Raw genomic sequence first — 23601 nt, 5'->3', positions numbered from 1 at the left:
GCCTTACAACAAATGTTAAATGAACTTCTCTAGGTGGGAAACACAAGAGAAAAAGACCTACAAAAACAAACCCAAAATAATTAAGAAAATGGCAACAGGAACATACATAAAGATGAATGGATAAAGAAGGTGTGTGTGTATGTGTGTGTGTGTGTATAACATTTACATTTATATTACATTTTTATATATAATTTTTATATTTATATATTTTATATATTTATATAAAATGGAATAATACTCAGCCATAAAAGAGAACAAAATTTGCCCATTTGCAGCAACATGGATGGATTCAGAAAGCATGATGCTAAGTGAAATAAGTCAGACAAAGAAAGACAAATACTGTATGATATCACTTATATGTGGAACTTAAAAAAAATACAACAAACTAGTGAATATAACAGAAAAGAAGACGACACACAGATATAGAGAAGAAACTAGTGATTACCAGTGTGTGTATGTGGGCAATAATAGAGGTAGGGGACTGGGAAGTACAAACTACTGGTGTAAGAAAGGCTACAAAGATGTACTGTACAACACAGTAAATATAGCCAATATTCTGTAATAACTGTAAATGGACTATAACCTTTAAAAATTATATACAAATTTGAAAATTAAAAAAATAAAGAGGATGAATGATGTACCAAAAAAACCCTATTATCAAAATGGCAAGAAGTAAGTACTGGCAAGGACGTGGGAACCCTCATATACTGTTAGTGGGAATGTAGATTGGTGCAGTCACTATGGAAAACAGTATGGAGAGTCCCACAAAATTACAAATAGAACTGCCATATAATCTAGCTATCCCACTTCTGGGTAGTTATCCAAAGAATAAAAAAAACATTAATTCAAAAAGATACATGCACCCCTATGGTCACTGCAGCATTGTTTACAATAACAAAGACATGGAAACAATCTAAGTGCCCATCAACAGATGAATGGATAAAGAAGATGCGGAATATGTACAATAGAATACTACTCAGCCATTAAAAAAAATGAAATCTTAGCATTTCTGACAACATGGATGGACCTTGACGGTATTATGCTCAGTGAAATTAGTCAGAGAAAGACAAATACTACATAATTTCACTCTTATGTGGAATATAAACAAACAAAATATGAAAAACTAAACCAAACAGAAACATGTAGATAGAAAAAACAGAGTAGTGTTTATCAGACAGGAAGAAGTGGAGGGGAGGGCAAAACAGGTAAAGGGGATCAACTGTATGGTGACAGAGGAAACTAAATTTTTGGTGGTGGGTACACCGTATTTCTATACAGAAGGAGAAATATATTCTGTACATGTAAAACTAATAATGTTACAAACCAACATTACCTCAGATCAATAAAGGAAAATCAATAAAACCATAAGCTGGTTCTTTGACAAGACCAATAAAATCAGTAAGACTCTAGCCAGACTAAAAGAGACAAATTACTAATATCAGAAATGAGAGAAAGGACATCACTACAGATCTCATGGACATTAAAAGGATATGATGGGGCTTCCCTGGTGGTGCAGTGGTTGAGAGTCCACCTGCCGATGCAGGGGACACGGGTTCGTGCCCTGGTCCAGGAAGATCCCACATGCTGCGGAGCGGCTGGGCCCGTGAGCCATGGCCGCTGAGCCTGTGCGTCTGGAGCCTGTACTCCGCAAGGGGAGAGGCCACAACAGTGAGAGGCCTGCGTACCACAAAAAAGAGGATATGATGGGCTTCCCTGGTGGTGCAGTGGTTGAAAAGCCGCCTGCCAATGCAGGGGACATGGGTTTGAGCCCTGGCCTGGGAAGATCCCACATGCCGCGGAGCAGCTAAGCCTGTGCACCACAACTACTAAGCCTGCACTCTAGGGCCCGCGTGCCTCAACTACTGAGCCCATGCGCCACAACTACTGAGCTTGCACTCTAGAGCCCATGAGCCAAAACTACTGAGCCCGCATGCCACAGCTATTGAAGCCTGCACGCTTGGAGCCCATGCTCCGCAGCAAGAGACACCACTGCAATGAGAAGCCCGTGCACCACAACGAAGACCCAATGCAGCCAAAAATAAATAAATTTATTAATTTTTTAAAAGAAGGATATGAAAGGAATACTATGAACAGCTCTATGCCCACAAGTTTGATAACCTAAATTAAATGGACCAAATCCTTGAAAGGCACAATCTACCAAAACTCACACAAAAAGAAATAGACAATGTGAATGGATCTGTATCTATTAAAGAAATTGAATCAATAATTAATAACCTTCCAAAACAAAAAGCACCTGGATAGGTTCACCGGTGAATTCTACCAGACATTTAAGGAAGAAATTGTACCAGTTCTCTACAATTTCTTTCAGAGCATAGTAGCACAGTGGATACCTCCTAACTCATTCTTTGAGGCCAGCATTACCCTAACACCAGAACCACAGAGCACCTGGGACTTTCCTGGTGGAACAGTGGATAAGACTCCACACTCCCAATGCAGGGGGCCCAGGTTCAATCCCTGGTCAGGGGACTAGATCCCACATGCATGCTGCAACTAAGAGTTTGCAAGCCACAACTAAGGAGCCTGCATGCTGCAACTAAGGAGCCTGCCTGCCGCAACTAAGACCTGGTGCAACCAAATAAATAAAAAATAAAATAAAAATAAAAAACAAACCACAGAGCTACTATGAAAGAAAACTATAGACCAATATCTCTCATGAACACAGATGCAAAAATCCTCAACAACAAAAAAACCTCAACAAAATATTAGCAAATCAAATTCAACAATGTATTTTTTTCTTGGGGTGGGGGGGGCTGCATTGGGTCTTCGTTGCTGCACACGGGATTTCTCTAGTTGCAGCGAGCAGAGGCTGCTCTTCGTTGCAGTATGCGGGCTTCTCATTGCAGTGGCTTCTCTTGTTGCAGAGCACAGGCTCTAGGCACGCAGGCTTCATTAGTTGTGGCAAGAAGGCTAAGTAGTTGTGGCTCATGGGCTCTAGAGCACAGGCTCAGTAGTTGTAGCGCACAGGCTTAGCTGTTCCGTGGCATGTGGGATCTTCCCAGACCAGGGCTTGAACCCGTGTCCCCTGCATTGGCAGACAGATTCTTAACCACCGTGCCACCAGGGAAGTCCCAACAATGTATTTTAAAAGTACATGTATATCCTATTTAGCATGAACAACAAAAAGGATTAAAAAACTATTTTCTATACAGAAAAACTACAAAAGATTGACAGTGAAATAGAAGATTAAAACAATTATAAACCAACTAGATCTAACAGAAATCTACAGAACAACTCACCCAATAATGGCAGAATATATATTCTTCTCAAATGCACTTGGAACATTCTCCAAAATAGAGCATATATTGGGCCAAAAAACAAATCTCAATAAATTTTATTTTATTTATTTATTTATTATTTTTTTTTGTGGTACGCGGGCAAAATCAACTGTTGTGGCCCCTCCCGTTGCAGAGCACAGGCTCCAGACGCGCAGGCTCAGCGGCCATGGCTCACGGGCCCAGCTGCTCCGCAGCATGTGGGATCCTCCCAGACCAGGGCATGAACCCGTGTCCCCTGCGGCGGACTCTCAACCACTGTGCCACCAAGGAAGCCCTCAATAAATTTTTTAAAACTGAAATAAAACAAAGTATGTTCTCAAAGTACAGTTAAATGAATTTAAAAATCAATAACAAAGAAATCTGGAAATTCAAAAGTATTTGGAAATTAAACAATATATTCCTTAAAACCCAGTGGGTCAAAGAAGAAATCAAAAGGGAAAAATCAGAAAATAATTTGAGATGAATGAAAAATAAACACAACATACAAAAACTTACAGAATGCAGCTAAAGCAGTGCTTGAAGGAAATTTATAGCTCTAATTGCATATATTTAAAAAAGAAGCTCTCAAATCAATAACCTAAATGTCTACCTTAAGACACAGGAAAAAGAAAAGCAAACCAAACACAAAATGAGCAGGAGGAAGGAAATAACAAAAATTATAATGTGAATTAATGAAATGGAGGACAGAAAAGAAAGTAAAAAAAAAAAATCAATGAAATCAAAAGATGGTTTTTGAAAAGATCAACAAAATTGACAAAACTTAGCCCTACTGACCAAGAAAAAGAGAACTCAAATTTCTAGAATGAGAATTGAAAGGGACAGAACTACTGACCTTGCAGAAATAAAATGAATTGTAAAGAAATATCATGAACAGACTGTATGCTGATAAATCAGATAATTTAAATGAAATGGATTAGTTCACAGAATAACACAAACTACCAAAGCTACTGAAGAAGAAACAGACAATATGAATAGACCTATAACAAGTAAATAGATTGAATTCATCATCAAAAAACTATCCACATTAAGAGGCCAAGAGGGCTTCACTGTTGAATTCTACCAAACATTTAAAGAAGAATACATACCAATTCTTCACAAACTCCTCTAAAAAAAAAAAGAGAACACCTCCCAATTCATTGAGGCCAGTTTTATCCTGATGCCAAAAATCCATATAAAGACATCACAAGAACAGAATATCACAGACCAAAATCCTTTTAAATTATGGATGCAAAAATCTTCATCAAATTACCAGCAAACTGAATCTAGTAATAAACAAAAAGATTTATACAATGTGACCAAGTGGGATTTATCCTAGAAAAGCATGGATTAACATCCAAAAGCAAATGAATGTAATACACCACATTAAAAGAATAAAAAACAAAACCCACGTGAACATTTCAACAAATGCAGAAAAAGCCAACACCCTCTTCCTGATGAACACATTCAACAAACTAAAATAGAAGGGAACCTCCTCAGCCTGTTAAGGGCAATTACAAAAAACCCAAAGCTAAAATCACTCTTAATGGTAAAAGACTAGATGCTTTCCCCCTAAGATCAGGAAAAGAAAAGGGTGAATGTTTCAATACTCCAACTTTGTATTGGAGGTTCTAGTCAGGAAAGTTGGACAAGAAAATCAAATAAAAGGCATCCAAATTGGAAAGGAAGAAGTAAAACCATTTCCATTTGCAGATGACATGATCTTGTATACAGAAAATTCTAAGAAATCCTTTAAACTATTAGAACACATAAATCAATTCAGCAAGTTTCCAGGGTATATGATTAACATAAAAAAATCAATTGTAGGGACTTCCCTGGTGGTCCAGAGGTTAAGACTCCATGCTTTCAACGCAGGGGGCACGGGTTTGATCCCTGGATGGGGAACTAAGATCCTACATGCCGCACGGCACAGCCTAATAAAAATTTTTTAAATAATTTTAAAAAATCAATTGTATTTCTGTACACTAAAAATGAACAATCCAAAAATGAAATTAAGAAAGCAATTGTGTAACTGCATCAAGAATAAAATACTTAGAAATAAATTTAACAAAGATGTAAACTTATACCCATAAATTAGAAAACATTGTTGAAATAAATTAAAGATCTATTTTAAATAAATAGAAAGCTCTCCCATGCTCATGTATTAAGGATTTCAGATTGTTAAGATGGTAAAACATTGGTGAAAATAACTAAAGATGATCTAAATAAATAGAAAGACATCATATTCATGGATCAGAAGACTCAATGCTGTTAGGATGGAAATAATCCCCAAATTGATAATACATATTTGATGCAATTCCTATTCAAATCCCAGCTGGACTGTTTGTAGAAATTAACAAGTCAATTCTCAAATTCACATGGAAATATCAGGAACCCAGAATAACCAAAACAATCCTGAAAAAGGTGAACGAAGTTGGAAGACACACTTAACAATTTCAAAACTCACTACAAAGCAAACAGTAATCAAGCTACTTGGTACTGACATAAGGATAGACACATCGATCAATGGAATAGAATTGAGAGTACAAAAATAAACCCATACATCAATGGTCAACTGATTTTCAACAAGGATGCCAAGACTATTCAACACAAAAAAAGAACAGCCTTTTTAACAAATAGTGCTGGGACAACTGTATAGCCACATGCAAAATAATGAAGCTGGACCCTTACACCTCACGCCAAAAATTATTTCAAAATGGACCAAAGTACTAAACATAAGAGTGAAAGCAATGAAACTCTTAAAAGAAAATATAGGTGTAAAATCTTTAGGACTTCGCAATGGCTTTGGCAGCGGATTCTTAGATATGATACCAAAAGCATAAGCAACAAAAGATAAATTGGACTTCATCAAAATTAAAAAGTTTTGTGAGTAAAAGGACACTATCAACAAAGTGAAAAGACAATCTATAGAATGGGAGAAAATAACTGCAAACCATGTTTGATGAGGGACATATCTTACAACTCAATAATAAAAGACAAATAACCTAATAAGAAATAGGCAAAAAATCTGAATAGAGCCTTCTCCAAAGAGAATAAACAAACGGCCATCAAGGACATGAAAAAATCCTCAATATAATTAGTCACTAGGGAAATGCAAATCAAAATCACAATAGATGCCACTTCACATCCACCAGGATGGCTATCAAAAAGTCAGATAACAAGTTTTGGTGAGGATGTGGAGAAATCTGAACTCTTGTAACACTGCTGGTGGGAACATAAAACGGTGCAGCCACTTTGGAAAAGAGTTTGGAAGTTCCTCAGAAAGTTAAACACAGCAATTCCACTCCTGGGTATACACCCAAACCCAGCATTTCCATTTTATCCAGCAACTAATCCAGCAATTCCACTCCTGGGTATACACCCAAAAGTAATAAAAACATATGCCCACACACAATTGTGTACACTAATGTTTATAGTAGCATTATTTATAATAGCCAAAATGTAAAAACAACCCAATGTTCATCAACTGAGAAATGAATAAAAAGGGGTATATCAATACAGTGGAATATTATGCAGCCATAAAAATTCAGTCGTGATTGATGTTACAACATGGATGAACCTTGACAATACTATGTTGAGTGAAAGAAGCCAGACACAAGAGGCCACATGTTGAATGATTCCATTTATATTAAATGTTCAGAAAAGGCAAATCCGTACAGGTAGAAAGTAGATTATGACTGCTTAAAATTAGGGTGGAATGGATAAGGAGATTTTTTTTAAGGTGATGAAAATTGACTGTGATGACGGCTGCACAAATCTGTGAATATACTAAAAAAATTAAAAAAAAACTGAATTGTATACTTTAAATGGATGAATTATACAGTACATGAATTTTATCTCACTAATGTGTTACCCCCCAAAATTTTTCATTAAGAAAAAACTGTAACATCGCAAATTAAACATAGCTCTTTGAAAGCCCCACTACCATAGGAAGTAAAGGAAAAAAATTTAAAGGTTCATATTCACAAAGAAAAGAATGGGAGATGAGACTATAGCAACAGCAGGGCAAGCCTAGATGCAAGACAATTTGCATCAAGGGATCCCAGAAAGATTCGGAGAATCAACCTCCACACAAATAAAAAGGGAATAACTTCTATATTTCTCACGGGTTGTTGTGAGGAGCAAAACAGGAATTATATGTGAAAGTGCTTTTCAAATAGTAAAGTGCTATAAAAGTACACTATAAAGGTGCCTTATCATTACCTTGCCAAGTCATGACCCCAACGAATTGATCAGCTAATTCCTGAGGGAAACTCCAATGCTCCGGAAGACAAAGTGTTCCATCAGATCTTTCAGAACACAATTTCTCCAGGTTAGCAACCAGGACGTTCAGGCAGATGTTGACCAAAGAGTAGGGAGACGCCTCCTCCTAGCAAACAAATCCCCAAAGAAATTTGTTAGAACACATCTATAAAAATACAACCTAAAAGTGGTCATGCCATACATCAAACTACTTAATGAGGATATCTTAAGATACATTTTCCTCACTCTAATGATTTATATGTAATGAAACTACCTTATTCCAACTATTAACTGAATGGAAGACTTCTATCTGTTGTAGTTTCTGTTGTATCTTTAAAAAAAATTAAGTTCTCTCAACCCTTCACTTATCTCCTGTTCTGTGCCAGCCACTGAAAATACAGGGATGAGTAAGATATAGCTCTAATCCTTTTGGAGCTAACAGTTTAGTGTGGAATACATCCAATAAATCTGACAATTTCATACAACATAAGGGACTAATCAAGCAGAAATCACATGGTCATTCATTCAACAAATATTTATTGAATGATTACTACATGCCAGAGGATAAGAAGGCCTGCCTATTCCCACCCTCATAAGTGTTCACACTGTAAAAGGTTGCTATACCCAGGAGGTTGTAGAAGAATTAGAACTAACAGATGTAAGACACCTTCTCTAAGAGACTAGCATTTGTTCATTCTACAAATATTTGAGGGACTTCCTGGTGGTCCAGTGGCTAGGGACTCCATGCTCCCAATGCAGGGGCCCTGGGTTCGATCCCTGGTCTTAAGATATAGCTCTAATCCTTTTGGAGCTAACAGTTTAGTGTGGAATACATCCAATAAATCTGACAATTTCATACAACATAAGGGACTAATCAAGCAGAAATCACATGGTCATTCATTCAACAAATATTTATTGAATGATTACTACATGCCAGAGGATAAGAAGGCCTGCCTATTCCCACCCTCATAAGTGTTCACACTGTAAAAGGTTGCTATACCCAGGAGGTTGTAGAAGAATTAGAACTAACAGATGTAAGACACCTTCTCTAAGAGACTAGCATTTGTTCATTCTACAAATATTTGAGGGACTTCCTGGTGGTCCAGTGGCTAGGGACTCCATGCTCCCAATGCAGGGGCCCTGGGTTCGATCCCTGGTCAGGGAACTAGATCCCACATGCCTCAACTAAGAGTTCGCATGTTGCAACTACAGATCCCACATGCCGCAACCACAACCCGGTGCAGCCAAATAAATAAATAAATAATTTTTTTAAAATATATATTTGAAAGGTATAGCACTCAGACATGAAGAGAGAGTGATTAGCCAGAGATTGCATTTTTGTCAAAGGTTTCAACATGCAATACATTCACTGACCTCCACCTCACTTTTTTTTTTTTTTTTTTTTTTTTTGTTCACAGGCCTTTTTTGCGTTACGCAGGCCTCTCAATGTTGTGGCCTCTCCCGTTGCGGAGCACAGGCTCCGGACGCGCAGGCCCAGCGGCCATGGCTCACGGGCCCAGCCGCTCCGCGGCATGTGGGATCTTCCCGGACCGGGGCACGAACCCGTGTCCCCTGCATCGGCAGGCGGACTCTCAACCACTGCGCCACCAGGGAAGCCCTCCACCTCACTTTTAACTGATTAAATTCCCTCCACAGTCCGAAGTATAAATTACTCCTTTACAAATATCCTCAACTCCTTGTTCCCTCTCCTCCATTACACTCTAAGACATTCTCCTGGAAGAACTTCACTATTCACCTTTTTTATGGCAACACCCAGCAGCTAATCATCTGTGAAGAGGGGAAGAGGGGACTTCCCTGGTGGTCCAGTGGTAAAGAATCCACCTTACAATGCAGGAGACCTGGGTTCGATCCCTGGTCGGGGAACTAAGATTCCACATGCCACGGGGCAATTAAGCCCATGCACCACAACTACTGAGCTCGCGCACCTCAACTAGAGCCCACGTATCCCAAACTACAGAGCTCACGTGCCCCAAACTACAGAGCCCACACACCCTGGAACGTGCAGGCCACAACTAGATAGAAGCCTGTGCACCACAATGAAAGATCCCACATGTCTCAATGAAGACCCTGCATGCCACAACTAAGACTCAACACAGCCAAAATAAATAAATAAATATTTTTTTAAAAAGAAGAAGAGGGGAAGAGTCACACAACATAGTATGTCATGGAAAATTCATAAACATTAACTTCAAATGAGCCCTCAGTAGCTGGAAATCCTTCAAGGTCTCTTTAGATAGGGCACTTTCTCACCATCAGGCAAGAATTATTTCATGCCTTCTACTTGTTCCTCAAACCCATTTCATGCTGGTAACAGAATCTCACTCACTTCAGTGAGAAAAACGAAGCCACCTCACCATCAAATTTAGTTCGGAACTGCATGCATCTTTTCCTTGGTCTCCTCTTATACGGAAAACATGTACCTCCTTGCAAAGACCAACACTTCCACGTGTGCTGGCTGGATTTCATCCCTCCTGCCTTGGCCCCTCCTTGTTATTTCTTCATTCATGCACATCTTCAAACTCTCCTTCTCAAACGGATCATTCTTTTTTTTTTTGGCCAGGCCACACAGCTTGTGGGACCTTAGTTCCCTGAGCAGGGACTGAACCTGAGTCCAGGCAGTGAAAGTACCAAGTCCTAACCTCTGGACCACCAGGGAATTCCCATCAAATGGAACACCCTTTCCCCCCCCCCGCCACAATATATTTATTTATTTATTTATTTTTGGCTATGTTGGGTCTTCATTGCTGTGGTGGGCTTTCTCTAGTTGCGGTGAGTGGGGGTTTCTCTTCGTTGCAGTGTGCGGGCTTCTCATTGCGGTGGTTTCTCTTGTTGCAGAGCACAGGCTCTAGGCACACGGGTCTCAGCAGTTGTGGCACACGGGCTTCAGCAGTTGTGGCACATGGGCCCGGTAGTTGTGGCTCGTGGGTTCTAGAGTGCAGCCTCAGTAGTTGTGGCGCACGGGCTTAGTTTCTCTGCAGCATGTGGGATCTTCCCAGACCAGGGCTCAAACCTGTGTCCCCTGCATTGGCAGGCGGATTCTTAACCACTGCGCCACCAGGGAAGCCCCTGCATCACTCTTAACATACAATTTATGCTCTATTATTTGCCTTCTGTTGACCCCCACATCCTCTTCAACCATATTTCTTCAGTAAGTTTACTCTGCACGCTGTAATCACTATCCTGTTATTCATTTTTGTTTTTCTTTTAACTGCGGTATAATTTACATATAGCAAAAAAATTACTTTTTGGTGTAGTTAGTTCAACGAGTTTTGACTGATGCATACAGTCGTGTACTACCACCATAATAAAGATATAGAACAATTCCATGACCCAAAAATTCTCTAGTGTCCCCTTGCAGACAATCCCTCCCACCAACCCCAAGCAACCACTTATCTTCGTTCTGTCCCCAGGGTTCTGCCTTCTCCAAAATGTCATATAAATAGAATCATTATGTAACTGGGCCTTTTGAATCTGACATCTTTCATTTTGCATAATGCATTTAACAAAGATTCATCTGTGTTGCTGCATGTTTTTGTAATTTGTTCCTTTTTATTGCTGGGAAGCATTCCACTGCAATGAATATACCACAATTTCTTTATTCACCAACTGAAGGGCATCTGGATTACTTGAAGTTCTCGACAATTTTGAATAAAGCTGCTATAACTATTCACAAAGTTTTGTGGGAACATAGTTTTCATTTTTCTTGGGTAGTTACCTAAAAATGGGATTCCTGGGTCCCTGGAATTCCACACTTCCTACATGTTAAGCATGTATTTAACTTTACATAACAAAGTGCTAACCCGTTCTTAGAATGTGACTGTACTATTTTGCATTCCCAAAAGAACATATGAGAGTTTCAACTGCTCCAAATCCTCGCCATTTCAGAATTCATGTCAGAAAGGAGCCAACGAAGCAAAAAAGTTCCCTGAAACAGTCTCAGTGGACTTTTACTTGGGTCTCATAGCCAGAATTGGTTCGTATGCCCATGTGAAAATGGAAATTCTGCTTCCTGTGGGTAATTTCTCTAGATCTATCTTCCAGGTTACTATTTCTTTATTCTGTGGCATTTAGTTCTTCATTGTTGAATTGTATATTGTTCTTTTTTCATTCTTATTTCATCTTTTATTTCTTTAATAAATTTTAAATACACTTATTTTATACTGTTTCAGTAATACCATTTTCTGAAGTCTCTGGGAATCTAATTCTGTTAGTTATTGATTCTGTTGATTTTTTTTTTAATGTGGACCATTTTTAAAGTCTTTATTAAGCCTGTTACAATATTGCTTCTGCTTTACGTTTTGGTTTTTTGGCTGTGAGGCATGTGGGATCTTAGCTCCCTGACCAGGGACTGAACCTGCACCCCCTGCGTTGGAAGGCGAAGTCTTAACCACTGGACCACCAGGGAAGTCCCTCTGTTGACTCTTAATCATAGAGGTTCATGTTTTATAATTTAAGATTGTGAGCTAATTTTTTTTTTTTTTTAAGGTCACACAGCACGGCATACAGGATCTTAGTTCCCTGACCAGGGATAGAACCCGTGCCCCCTGCATTGGGAGCGCAGAGTCTTAACCACTGGACTGTCAGGGAAGTCCATGAGCTAATCTTTAGTGAGAGTTTACTGTAGACTGCTGTGAAGCCTGGGAAGAAGATATGTCACATCAGAGAGATTATGCTAAATGCTACTTACTTAGGGGCATCACCAGGGGCCATTTTGATAATTTCTCAGCTACACATTTCCTGAACCAAGCTAGAAATGTCAGTTAAAACCCTTAGTCTGTATGAGGACAGACCTGTGATAGCAAATTTTTAGGACATATTTTTCTCACTCAAAATCCAAGCCAAAACTGACAAGCTTCCCTGTTTCCCTTTCCCATAAGCAGATTGTTTTAGACCTACCATTTCACTGAAGTATGACCAGCCTTTGTTAACCCATGTTTACATATACACATATAAATGTATATAATACAGTTCACAGTCTCCATTCAAACTTCCCGCCGGCTTTTGGCAAATGTCTAGCCTCTAATCTTTGGTTATTTTAGGGCCTGCTTACAGTGGTGATTTCCAGCTTCTTTGAATTGGGTGGGGATGCTGGGGATTTTCCTTACTTTGCATTTGAAAGTGTTTGTTATATTTTATCCAGAATATTTCCTTTTAAGACTTTATGACATTATTTGCCATATTATTGGACATGGCAGCCTCATTTTCAAAATACAGTAAAGGGGACTTCCCTGGTGGTGCAGTGGTTAAGACTCCGTGCTCCCAATGCAGGAGGCCGGGGTTCAATCCCTGTCAGGGAACTAGATCCCACATGCATGCTGCAACTAAGAGTTCACATGCCACAACTAAGGAGCCCATGTGCTGCAACTAAAGACCCAGCAAAAACAAATAAATATTTTTTAAATACAGTAAAGATTAAATCCATATAAAAGATGTTTAGAACATATGTAAAATATTTAAATAATATAATAAAATATAAAACAATATAAATATTTTTAGATATGGGGATATATGTATAGCTGATTCACTTTGTTATAGAGCAGAAATTAACACACCATTGTAAAGCAATTATACTCCAATAAAGATGTTAAAGATAAATAAATAGGGGGCCTCCCTGGTGGCGCAGTGGTTGAGAGTCCGCCTGCCAATGCAGGGGACACAGGTTCGTGCCCGGGCCGGGAAGATCCCACATGCCGCGGAGCGGCTGGGCCCATGAGCCATGGCCGCTGAGCCTGCGCGTCTGGAGCCTGTCTCCGCAACGGGAGAGGCCACAACAGTGAGAGGCCCACGTACCGCAAATAAATAAATAAATAGATAGATAGATAAATAAATAAATAATAAAAATAACTCGAACACAGTAAAAAATATATATACATATAAATATTTTTAAAACATTCTTGTGTTCACCACACAGCTTAAATAGAATATACCAAATTTTTGAAGTTCCTTATACACCCTTCCCTGATGCTATTTCTCATCCCTTCACCCAGAGGTAATCATTATCCTGAATACTGTTTAGTTCTGCATGTTTTTGAACTTTATATAAATAGAATTATACTACAGTATTCTGTTACTGGTTTTTGTTTTATAAATCAGTAGCATGTTTTACAGGTCGATTTCCCACTGAGACCACTAATGACTAACGACTCTGCCTCTATAATATCTAACTACTAATTACATGATTCTAAATATTATCTATAAATCCAATGAATTCTAGATTACTACCTCCAGGTCAGATCTCTCTTTAAGCCACAGTGTTAGATAACCAGTTGTCTCCTTGACATATCTACTTAACTGTGTCACAAATACTTCAAACTCACCATGTATGAAACTGAACTTCCCCGGTCTTTCCCTACTCAGTAAACAGCATCACATCTATTCAGCCGCTTAATCTTTACTGACATTTCCTTACCCTTAATCAACATCCCACACAAGACAGACATCCAATAAATTAGCAAATCCTGTTGGTTCTACTTGTGCCAGACATCTTCCATTTGCTACCTACCTCACACCCAGACCCACTCCTTAATCTTCTCTACCTCTACTCTGAGGTGACTTGTGTGGAATCACTACAGATAATTTCCCCAGCTCTTTCTCTTTTAAAGTACCCTGGGCTGGCTATGTCTCCCTCATCACTCCTCTAAAATCAGTCCTCTCTCCTGCTACTGAATAAAGTTTGCATTCTTCTGAAGTTTTTTTTTTTAATATTTATTTATTTATTTGGCTGCACCAGGTCTTACTTATGGCACACGGGACCTCCATTGCCGCCTGCAAGATCTTCATTACAGCATGCGGGATCTTTAGTTCTGCATGTGAGATCTTCAGTTGAGGCCAGTGGGACCTTCACTTGTGGCATGCAGGCTCTTAGTTGCAGCATGTGGGATCTAGTTCCCTGACCAGGAATTGAACCCAGGCCTCCTGCATTGGGTCGTGGAGTCTTAACCACTGCACCACCAGGAAAGTCCCCCCAAAATTCTTATGTTGAAATCTAACCTCTAATTTGATGATGTCTGGAGGGAGGAACCTCAGGAAGTTATTAGGTCACGAGGGTGAAGCCCTCACTGAATGGAATTAGTGCCCCTATCAGAGAGACCCCAGAGAGTTCCCTTGTCCTTTCTGCCATGTGAGAACACAGTAAAAAGATGTATATGAACCAGGAATTGGGCTCTCACCAGACACCAAATCCCCCAGCACCTTGATCTTGGACTTCCTAGCTTCCAGAACAGTGAGAAATAAATTTATGTTGTTTATAAGTCACCCAGTCTACAGTATTTTAGCTATAGCGGCCCAGATGAACTAAGATATTCCTTCTGAGAGGTCCTTTGGGCCTAGAGGTGGCAATAGCTACTGTTCCTGGACATTGAGTAGTATATTATTGTGGTTTTCCATACCTCTCCCTTATCTTTGGAAGTAGTCCCTTAATTAAACTCTCATTAAATTATCCCTATTCTGAGTGTGTCATCTATTTCCTGCTCTGAGTATGACTGTTAAACCTCCCAAATAAATTTCTAGTTCATCCCCTTCTTTCTAGCTCCACTACTAACTTCTAATCCAAGTCACTACCATATCTTTTCCTAGAATACTAAAAAACTGCAAATTAGTTTCTCTACTTTCACTCTTAATCCTTTTCCAATCCATCTCTACCCAGAGTTTAGATTCATCATTTCTAAAATATAAACAGTACTATATAACTCTCCTAATGAACATGCTTTAATGGGTACAAGGTAAAAAAACAAACCAAACCAAAAGCTGCATTTTATATACAACTGACAATTAATTGGAAAATTAAATTTAAAAAATTTACAATAGCATTTTTGTTTTCTTTTGATTTGATTTTTGGCCACACCATGTGGCATGCGAGATCTTAGTTCCCCGACCATGGATCAAACCCGTGCCCCCTGCGCTTGGGAGCGCAGAGTCTTAACCACTGGGCTGCCAGGGAATTCCCCACAATAGCACTTTAAAAACCTCAGTGGGGACTTCCCTGGCGATCTAGTGGTAAAGAATCTGCCTTCTGGGCTTCCCTGGTGGCACAGTGGTTGAGAGTCCGCCTGCCAATGCAGGGGACACGGGTTCGTGACCTGGTCCGGGAGGATCCCACATGCTGCGGAGCGGCTGGGCCTGTGAGCCATGGCCACTGAGCCTGCGCATCCGGAGCCTGTGCTCTGCAACGGGAGAGGCCACAACAGTGAGAGGCCCGCGTACCGCAAAAAAAAAAAAAAGAATCTGCCTTCCAATGCAGGGGACCAGGGTTCAATCCCTGGTCAGGGAACTAGGATCCCACCTGCCGAGGGGCAACTAAGCCCACATGCCACAACTACTGAACTCGAGCATCTCAACAAGAAAGCCTGTGTGCCCCAAACTACAGAGCCCACGTGCCCTGGAGCCTTCGTGCCACAACTAGAGAGAGAAAACCTGCATACCACAACTAGAGAGAAGCCCGTGCACCGCAATGAAAGATCCCGCATGACTCAATGAAGATCGTGTGGGCTTCCCTGGTGGCGCAGTGGTTGAGAGTCCGCCTGCCGATGCAGGGGACATGGGTTCGTCCCCCGGTCCAGGAAGATCCCACATGCCACAGAGCGGCTGGGCCCGTGAGCCATGGCTGCTGAGCCTGCACGTCCGGAGCCTGTGCTCCGCAACGGGAGAGGCCACAACAGTGAGAGGCCCGCGTACCACAAAAAAAAGGATATGATGGGCTTCCCTGGTGGTGCAGTGGTTGAAAAGCCGCCTGCCAATGCAGGGGACATGGGTTCGAGCCCTGGTCTGGGAAAATCCCACATGCCACGAAGTGGCTGGGCCCGTGAGCCATGGCTGCTGAGCCTGCGCGTCCGGAGCCTGTGCTCTGCAACGGGAGAGGCCACAACAGTGAGAGGCCCGCATACCGCAAAAAAAAGAAAAAAAAAAAAGATCGTGTGTGCCGCAACTAAGACCCAATGCAGACAAAATAAATAAATAATAAATCTTTAAAAAACTAATTGAACAAAAATTTAAAAATTAAAACCTCAGGGAATTCCCTGGCGGTCCAGTGATTAGGAACATGTACTTCCACTGCTGGGAGCACGAATACAATCCCTGATCAGGGAACCAAGGACCTGCATGCCCCAAGGCATGGTCCCCCCTAAAAAAAAAATCTGTTTTAAAAACCTCACATATAGGCCTGACTCAGGAAGACAACAAAAATCTAAATACAATAGTATCCATAAAGTTTAGCTTACAATAAAATATGGTAAGAATCAGGACAGAAAATAAAATTAGTCAACAGAAACAGACCCAGGGAATCCCCTGGAGGTCCAGTGGTTAGGACTCCGTGCTTTCACTTTCACTGCCTAGGGTGCGGGTTCAATCCCTGGTCAGGGAACTGAGATCCCACAAGCTGCGCAATGCCAGGAAGGGAGGGAGGGAGGAAGGAACCCAGAAATAACATAATTAACAGACAAGAACTTTAAAACAGATATTATAATTCATGGATATAGAGGAGAATATGAATATAATGAGGGAATAAATATGCAATCTCAACACAGAAGTGCAAGATCTGAAAAAGACCCAAATGGAACTTTCAGAGTTGAAAAATACATTATTTAATGTAAACAACACATTAGATGATATTATCAACAGATTACATACTACAAAATTAAAGATAAGTGAAGTTGAAGGTAGTGCAATAGAAACTATCTAAACTGAAACAGAAAAAGTCTGGGGAAAAAAAAGTGGAGAATCATAGAACTCCAAGGGACAATCTTAAGCAGTTTAATACAAATGTATAATTGAAACTCCAGAAGAGAGGAGTTATTGGGGAAGAAAAAATATTTTAAGAAATAATGGTCAAGGAGGACAATGTCCTACACTTGGAATCTATGAAATTATTTTACAGTTTAATATTTATTGAATTACACAGTTAATTCACCAGGTACAAAGAACAACAAACTTAATAGCTTTCTTTTTTAAAAAGTCAAAAAATATTGACTTTAGATACAAAATATAAACCCACTGATCCCATAAGCAAAAATGGACACAAAGTGAAATAAACGAAAGATACCACAACATAATAAATGTCTAGAAACCAACAATAAAGAGGAAAACCTTAAGACTGGGGGAGGGGGGAACCAGAGGTAATGTGGACACAGTTTAAAAAAAAAAAAAGAAGTATGACCACTAAATTTTCATCAGAAGCAATACTAGCCAGAAGACAATGAAATAACATTTTCAGGGATTTCCCTGGTGGGCCAGCGGTTAAGAGTCCACGCTCCCAATGCAGGGGGCCCAGGTTTGATCCGTGGTCAGGGAACTAGATCCCATGTGCCACAACTAAGAGTTCGAATGCCACAACTAAAGATGTCGCATGCCACAACTAAGAACAAGTGCAGCCAAATAAATAAATAAATATTTAAAAAAAAAGAAAAACTAAGTGCAATGAAAATATCTTTCAGAAATAAAAGTAAAATAGACATTTCCAGACTTTTTTCTTATTTCCTAATTCCTTTAAGAAATAACTGATTGATCAAAGAAAAAGTAAAAACAATATATTGTGCAATTTCTAACATGCAGAAGTAAAATGTATTATTTCAAAAGTACAAAGTACAGGAAAGAGGTGAGAAAATGAAAGAATACTGTTCTAAGGTGAAGCAATATATTTAAAAGTAGACTGTGGTAAGTCAAACATGTATATTTTAAAACCTGGAACTGTGACTCTCAAACTTAGGACCCCTTTATACTCTTAAAAATTGTATTACATCTTTCAACATTTTCTGCATTAAAACTAAGAAATCTTTAAAATATATATTAATTCATTTAGAAATAATAAAAGTTAAAATAAAAATCAAATGTTGACACAAAGAACATTTTTTTTTTTTTTTTGGCCACACCGTGTGGCTTGCAGGATCTTAGTTCCCAGACCAGGGATTGAACCCTGGCCTCGGCAGTGAAAGCACCAAGTCCTAATCACTGGACCTCCAGGGAATTCCCAAGAAAGAACATTTTTTTAAAACAGCTATATTTTCAAAAAGAATTTTTAAAAGTTTAGTGACAACGGCAGCACTGTTTTACATTTTTGCAAATTTCATTAATGTGTGGCTTAATGAAAGAGAATGCAGTCTTAGAGACCCCAGAGGTCTTGAGTCCACATTTAAAAAACTGCTATCTTTGAGTGGCCATTAAAGAGAGTTGGGGTGGGGCAGGGAAAGGAGAGGAACAGAACTAGTAAGTCAACAGAAGAGATAAAATGAAACTTTAAAAATACTCAACTGAGGGAATTCCCTGGCAGTCCAGTGGTTAGGACTCCCTGCTTTCACTTCTGAGGGTGCAAATTCAATCCCTGGTAGCAGAACTAAGGTTCCACAAGCTGCGCAGCATGGCCAAAAAAATATATGTATATACTCAGTTGAAAAGAAGCCAGGCAAAGGAGAAACACAAACACATAGGACAAATAGAACACAAACAGCAACTTAAACACAACAATTTTGATAATTATATTTACTCTAATTTAAAAGGCACAGATTGTCAAACGGGATTAAAAAAGCAAGCCTGCTGTTTACAAGAGATGGGCTTTAAACAACACAGCATTGTTTAAAAAACATTAATCATACGGACACTGGAGTGACTATGTTAATGTCAGAAAAAGAAGTCTTCAGGAAAAGAATATTATCAGAAATCAAGATGGACATTTCATAATGATAAAAGGATGAATTCATCAAGAAGACATAATTCCTAATGTATATGCACTTACTAACAGCTTCAAAATTCATAAAGTAAAAACTGTAAGAATAAACAGAAAAACTGACGACTACAGCTGGAAATTAACACTTGTCTTCAGCAACTGATAAAAACAAATAGATGGAAAATGAATAAGAATATAGATTAACATTGGGAAATCCCTGGCAGTGCAGTGCTTAGGACTCTGTGCTTCCACTGCAGGGGGCACAGGTTGGATCCCTGGTAGGGGAACTAAGATCCTGCATGCCACACTGTGTGGCCAAAAAAAAAAAAAAAATGAATATAGATTAACATTCTCAATCAACTTGACCTGACATTCATAGAATACTATACCCAACCACAGAACACATACTCCTTTTCAGTGCACATGAACGTGCACCAAGATAGATCATATCTGAGCCATAAAACAAATCTCAATAAATATAAATGGACTGAAATCATAGAACATGTTTTCTGACAACAATGTATCTGCATTAAACAAAAAGATATGTGGAATATCCCCAACTATTTGGGAATTAGGCAGTACACTTCTAAATATCCCACGGGTCAAAGAATGACTCTTAACAGTACTTATAAAATATTTTTAACAATATATCAAAATTTATAAGCATTTCCCCCAAGAAGTAGATATAGTTTAAAACCTTCCCTCAGGGGGAGGGATAAATTGGGAGTTTAGGATTGACATAACACACTACCATATTTAAAACAGATAACCACCAAGGACCTACTGTACAGCACAGGAAACTCTGCTCAATATATTCTGTAGTAACCTAAAGAGGAAAAGAATTTGAAAAAGAATAGATACATGTATAACTGAATCACTTTGCTGTACACCTGAAACTAACACAACATTGTAAATCAACTATAGTCCAATATAAACTAAAAATTAAAAAAAAAAATCCCCCAAAGAAATTAAAGTCTCAATGGTTTCACTGGTGAATTCTGTTAAACATCTAAGGAATAAATAATACCAACATCCCACAAACTCAAAAAACTGAATAGGGAACACTTCCCAACTCATATTTTAAGGCCAACATTATCTAAATACTAAAACCAGATAATTTTTTTTTTTTTTTGTCCTTGCCGCGTGGCTTGTGGGATCTTAGTTCCTCGACTAGGGATCAAACCCGGGCCCACAGCTGTGAAAACGCAGAGTCCTAACCACTGGACCACCAGGGAACTCCCAGATAAAATATTTCTAAAGAGCAATCTGCCTCATAAACATGGACATAAACAATATTTCAAAAATATTAGCAATAGAATTCTTCGATATATAAAAATAATACATCATGACCAGGTGGTGTTTATTCCTAGAATGTAAAGTTAAATTCACAATCAAAATCCACCACATTAACACAATAAAGAACAAAAACATCTTATTAAATGCTGAAAAAGCACTTAACAAAATTCAACACACATTCATGATTTAAAAAAACAAAAACAGGGCTTCCCTAGTGGCGCACTGGTTGAGAGTCTGCCTGCTGATGCAGGGGACACGGGTTCGTGCTCCGGTCCGGGAAGATCCCACATGCCGCGGAGTGGCTAGGCCCGTGAGCCATGGCCGCTGAGCCTGCGCGTCTGGAGCCTGTGCTCCGCAACGGGAGAGGCCACAACAGTGAGAGGCCCGCGTACCACACACACAAAAAAAAAAACTCAGCAAACTAGGAATAGAAGAAAAATTCCTTAATTTGACAAAAGGCATCTAACGGAAAAACCTACAGCCAGTATCATACTTGGAGGTGAAAGATCTAGAACAATACAAAGATGTCTATTCTCACCACTTCTACATTCTACAAAAGGTCCTAGAAAATGCATTTTAAAAAAAAGAAAATAAAAAGCACAGACTGAAAGAGAATAAGCTGCCTTTATTTGCAGATGACAGATTGTAAAGAAAATCTTAAGAAATCTTAAAAAAACTGGAGAAAATAGGTGGCTTTAGCGAAGTTGTAGGATACAAGATCAATATACCCCCCAAATTATAAACTGTTAAAAAGTATTTACAGTACTATCAAAAACAGGGATAAATTTAACAAAATATGTAAAAGACCTTTACACCAAAAACTACAAAACACTGCTAAACAAAATTAAAAACAGCATAGAGAAATATATCTAAAGGAAAAGTAATCATGCATTGTACAACTTTTAAAATTAATTAAAAATGAAATCTTAACCAAAAACACGAGTGTACATAGTACAGTATGGAACCAGACAGAAAATGCATTAGTCTGATCACTTTTCTAAAGAAAACCTTGTTTTTCAATTCCAGTCAGCGCCAACAAAAAAATGTGCTTGACACGCTGTGCTAGTACATACATTAAAAACGCAGCTTTTCCATTAGCTACAAAGAAATTTACAAATTATTTAGGCAGCTTTTAAAAGTGAGTCCAAAAGGGTCTACAGGAATACAGGCTAGATCTTTGAAGGACACAAAAGCCAACACGGCGTCAGCGTGTAAAGTACAACCTCAATCAGGATATTTCCTCCCCCCACCATACTAATTGTGGGTTGAGCGTTCATTAGATTTTGAGTCCTAAGAGCGGTAACCCTTGGGATGTTGTAGAACATGGAGTCTGACATCAGAACAACTGATGTCAGTCTCCAGATCATTAGAAAGTCAAGGAAGGGTTCTCAATTTCCCTATACACCAGTAAAATGCCTACAAAAAAATCCGAGATTACTCTAGAAATGCAATACCTGACACACAGTAGGCACCAAATACAAACTCTTTTGGTTTGCATTTTACTCAGTTTAGTCTAACAGGCATTCCGACGGAAAAGAGAGGGAAACAAACACGTGGAATTTAAGGAATTTCAGTCTTCCGGGTTCCGGCGCCCCCCCGCCGGGCTCAGAAGGTCTTTCCTGTTAACGATCCCGGGACCGACAGGTCATAGCCTCGGGGAAGCAACAGATCCCCAACACACGTGGGGGAACGGTCGAGGTTTGAGGCGTTTGGGTGCATCATGACAAAAAGCGCCACCGTCTACTACGGGCCAAGCCTAAAGCCATGCCCAGCACTTACGTCTACATTTACACCACCCTGCAAAATAGCTGCCGCCCTCGCAGGCTCAGGTGAGCATCAGAGACCTGAGCAGGGGACTCGCCCAAGGTCACGCGGGAGGCGGGACTCATCCCGCCGCCCCTCCTCTCAGCTGCGCAGGGTCTGCTCGCTCGGCTCCAAGGCTGGGACGCCCTGGGAGGAAAACTCCTCTCCGGCATGCACTTCCCATAAAAGATAGAAGCCTGGCAGGGGGCTCAGCCTCTTCAGACTTTACCCCCGCGTCGGTCAAACGAGCCAACAAGTGCCTCAACACAGTCCCCGACGACTCGCCGTGCTCGCCAGGGGCCTGGCGTCCCGCCTAGGCTCGCGTTCCCCCCTCCCCCTCCCCGGTGCTCACCTGCGCCACGCCGCAGCCCAGGTCGTCCTTCTGAGCGTCCGGAGGGACGATAGTCCGGGGCGAGAGGCCTGGGTGCAAGAAGTGAACCATGGTGAGCCCCGCCGGAGAGGCGTCGAGGAGAGAGCGGCCGTCGAGGGGGCCCGGAACCCGCGAGAGGTGGTCTCGACCGGCACCGGAAAGCAGTTGAACAGCGCCCGCTCGGCGGGCAGGCACTCTGCGCCCTTGCGGAAGGTTTGGGCTTTTGAAAAGCACTAGTCCGCCGCAGACCCCGCCCCCAGGACGGCCTTCCCCACCCACACCGGGCCGACCACCCCTCCACGCCTTGAGGGCCCAACCAACCTTCTTCCGCCTTTTTGACGCCCCAGAGACCAACTTTAGGCCTTCCGAACCACTCGCCCATCTCCTACGCATCCCTCTGAGACCGTCCCCCTCCAACTGACACCATAGGGCTAGGTACCACATTCTTGTCGCCGGTCAAAGGCATGGCCACTGACCAACTCTGTGGAGTTGGGAAATAGAATGTGGTGGGCCCTCCGTGTCCCCAGGGACATTGGTTTCAGGATCCACCATATGCAAATCCTCTGAAACTGAAGTACCTTATATAAAATGGTGTAACATTTGCATATAACCTAGGCACCTTGTCCCCTATAGTTCAAATCACCTCTAGAGTGCTTATACTAATACAATGTAAATGCTGTGTAAATACCTGCTGGTACTGGCAAATTCAACTTTTGCTTTTTGAAATTTTATGGAATTTTTTTTCTGAACATCTTCCATAGTGGTTGAATCCAGGGATGGAGAGCCTGTGGATAAGGAGGGCTGATTGTATACATTTAAAAAAAATTACTTATGGCTGTGTTGGGTCCTCGTTGTTGGGCACAGGCTTTCTCTAGTTGCGGCGAGCGGGGGCTACTCATTGCGGTGGCTTCTCGTTGCGGAGC

The 23601-nt window shown here is 40.3% G+C and overlaps 1 protein-coding gene across 1 annotated transcript in view; it reads right to left on the bottom strand.

Annotated features, from left to right (window-relative positions):
- ZYG11A (zyg-11 family member A, cell cycle regulator) overlaps positions 1-22750 on the bottom strand; it is a 58564-nt gene extending 35814 nt beyond the window's left edge. The window contains exons 1-2 of the mRNA XM_024739316.1: positions 22661-22750; positions 7497-7662 (exon numbers count right to left, since the gene is read on the bottom strand). Coding sequence (XP_024595084.1) covers positions 7497-7662; positions 22661-22750 — 256 coding nt within the window. The remainder of the gene's footprint in view (positions 1-7496; positions 7663-22660) is intronic.
- Between the last annotated feature and the right edge of the window lie 851 nt (positions 22751-23601).

The sequence above is a fragment of the Neophocaena asiaeorientalis genome, unplaced genomic scaffold, assembly GCF_003031525.2.
Source record: "Neophocaena asiaeorientalis asiaeorientalis breed wild unplaced genomic scaffold, Neophocaena_asiaeorientalis_V1.1 scaffold138, whole genome shotgun sequence".
NCBI lineage: Eukaryota > Metazoa > Chordata > Mammalia > Artiodactyla > Phocoenidae > Neophocaena > Neophocaena asiaeorientalis.
The sequence above is the reverse complement of the archived record's forward strand: the minus strand, read 5'-3'. Positions and strand labels throughout refer to the sequence as shown.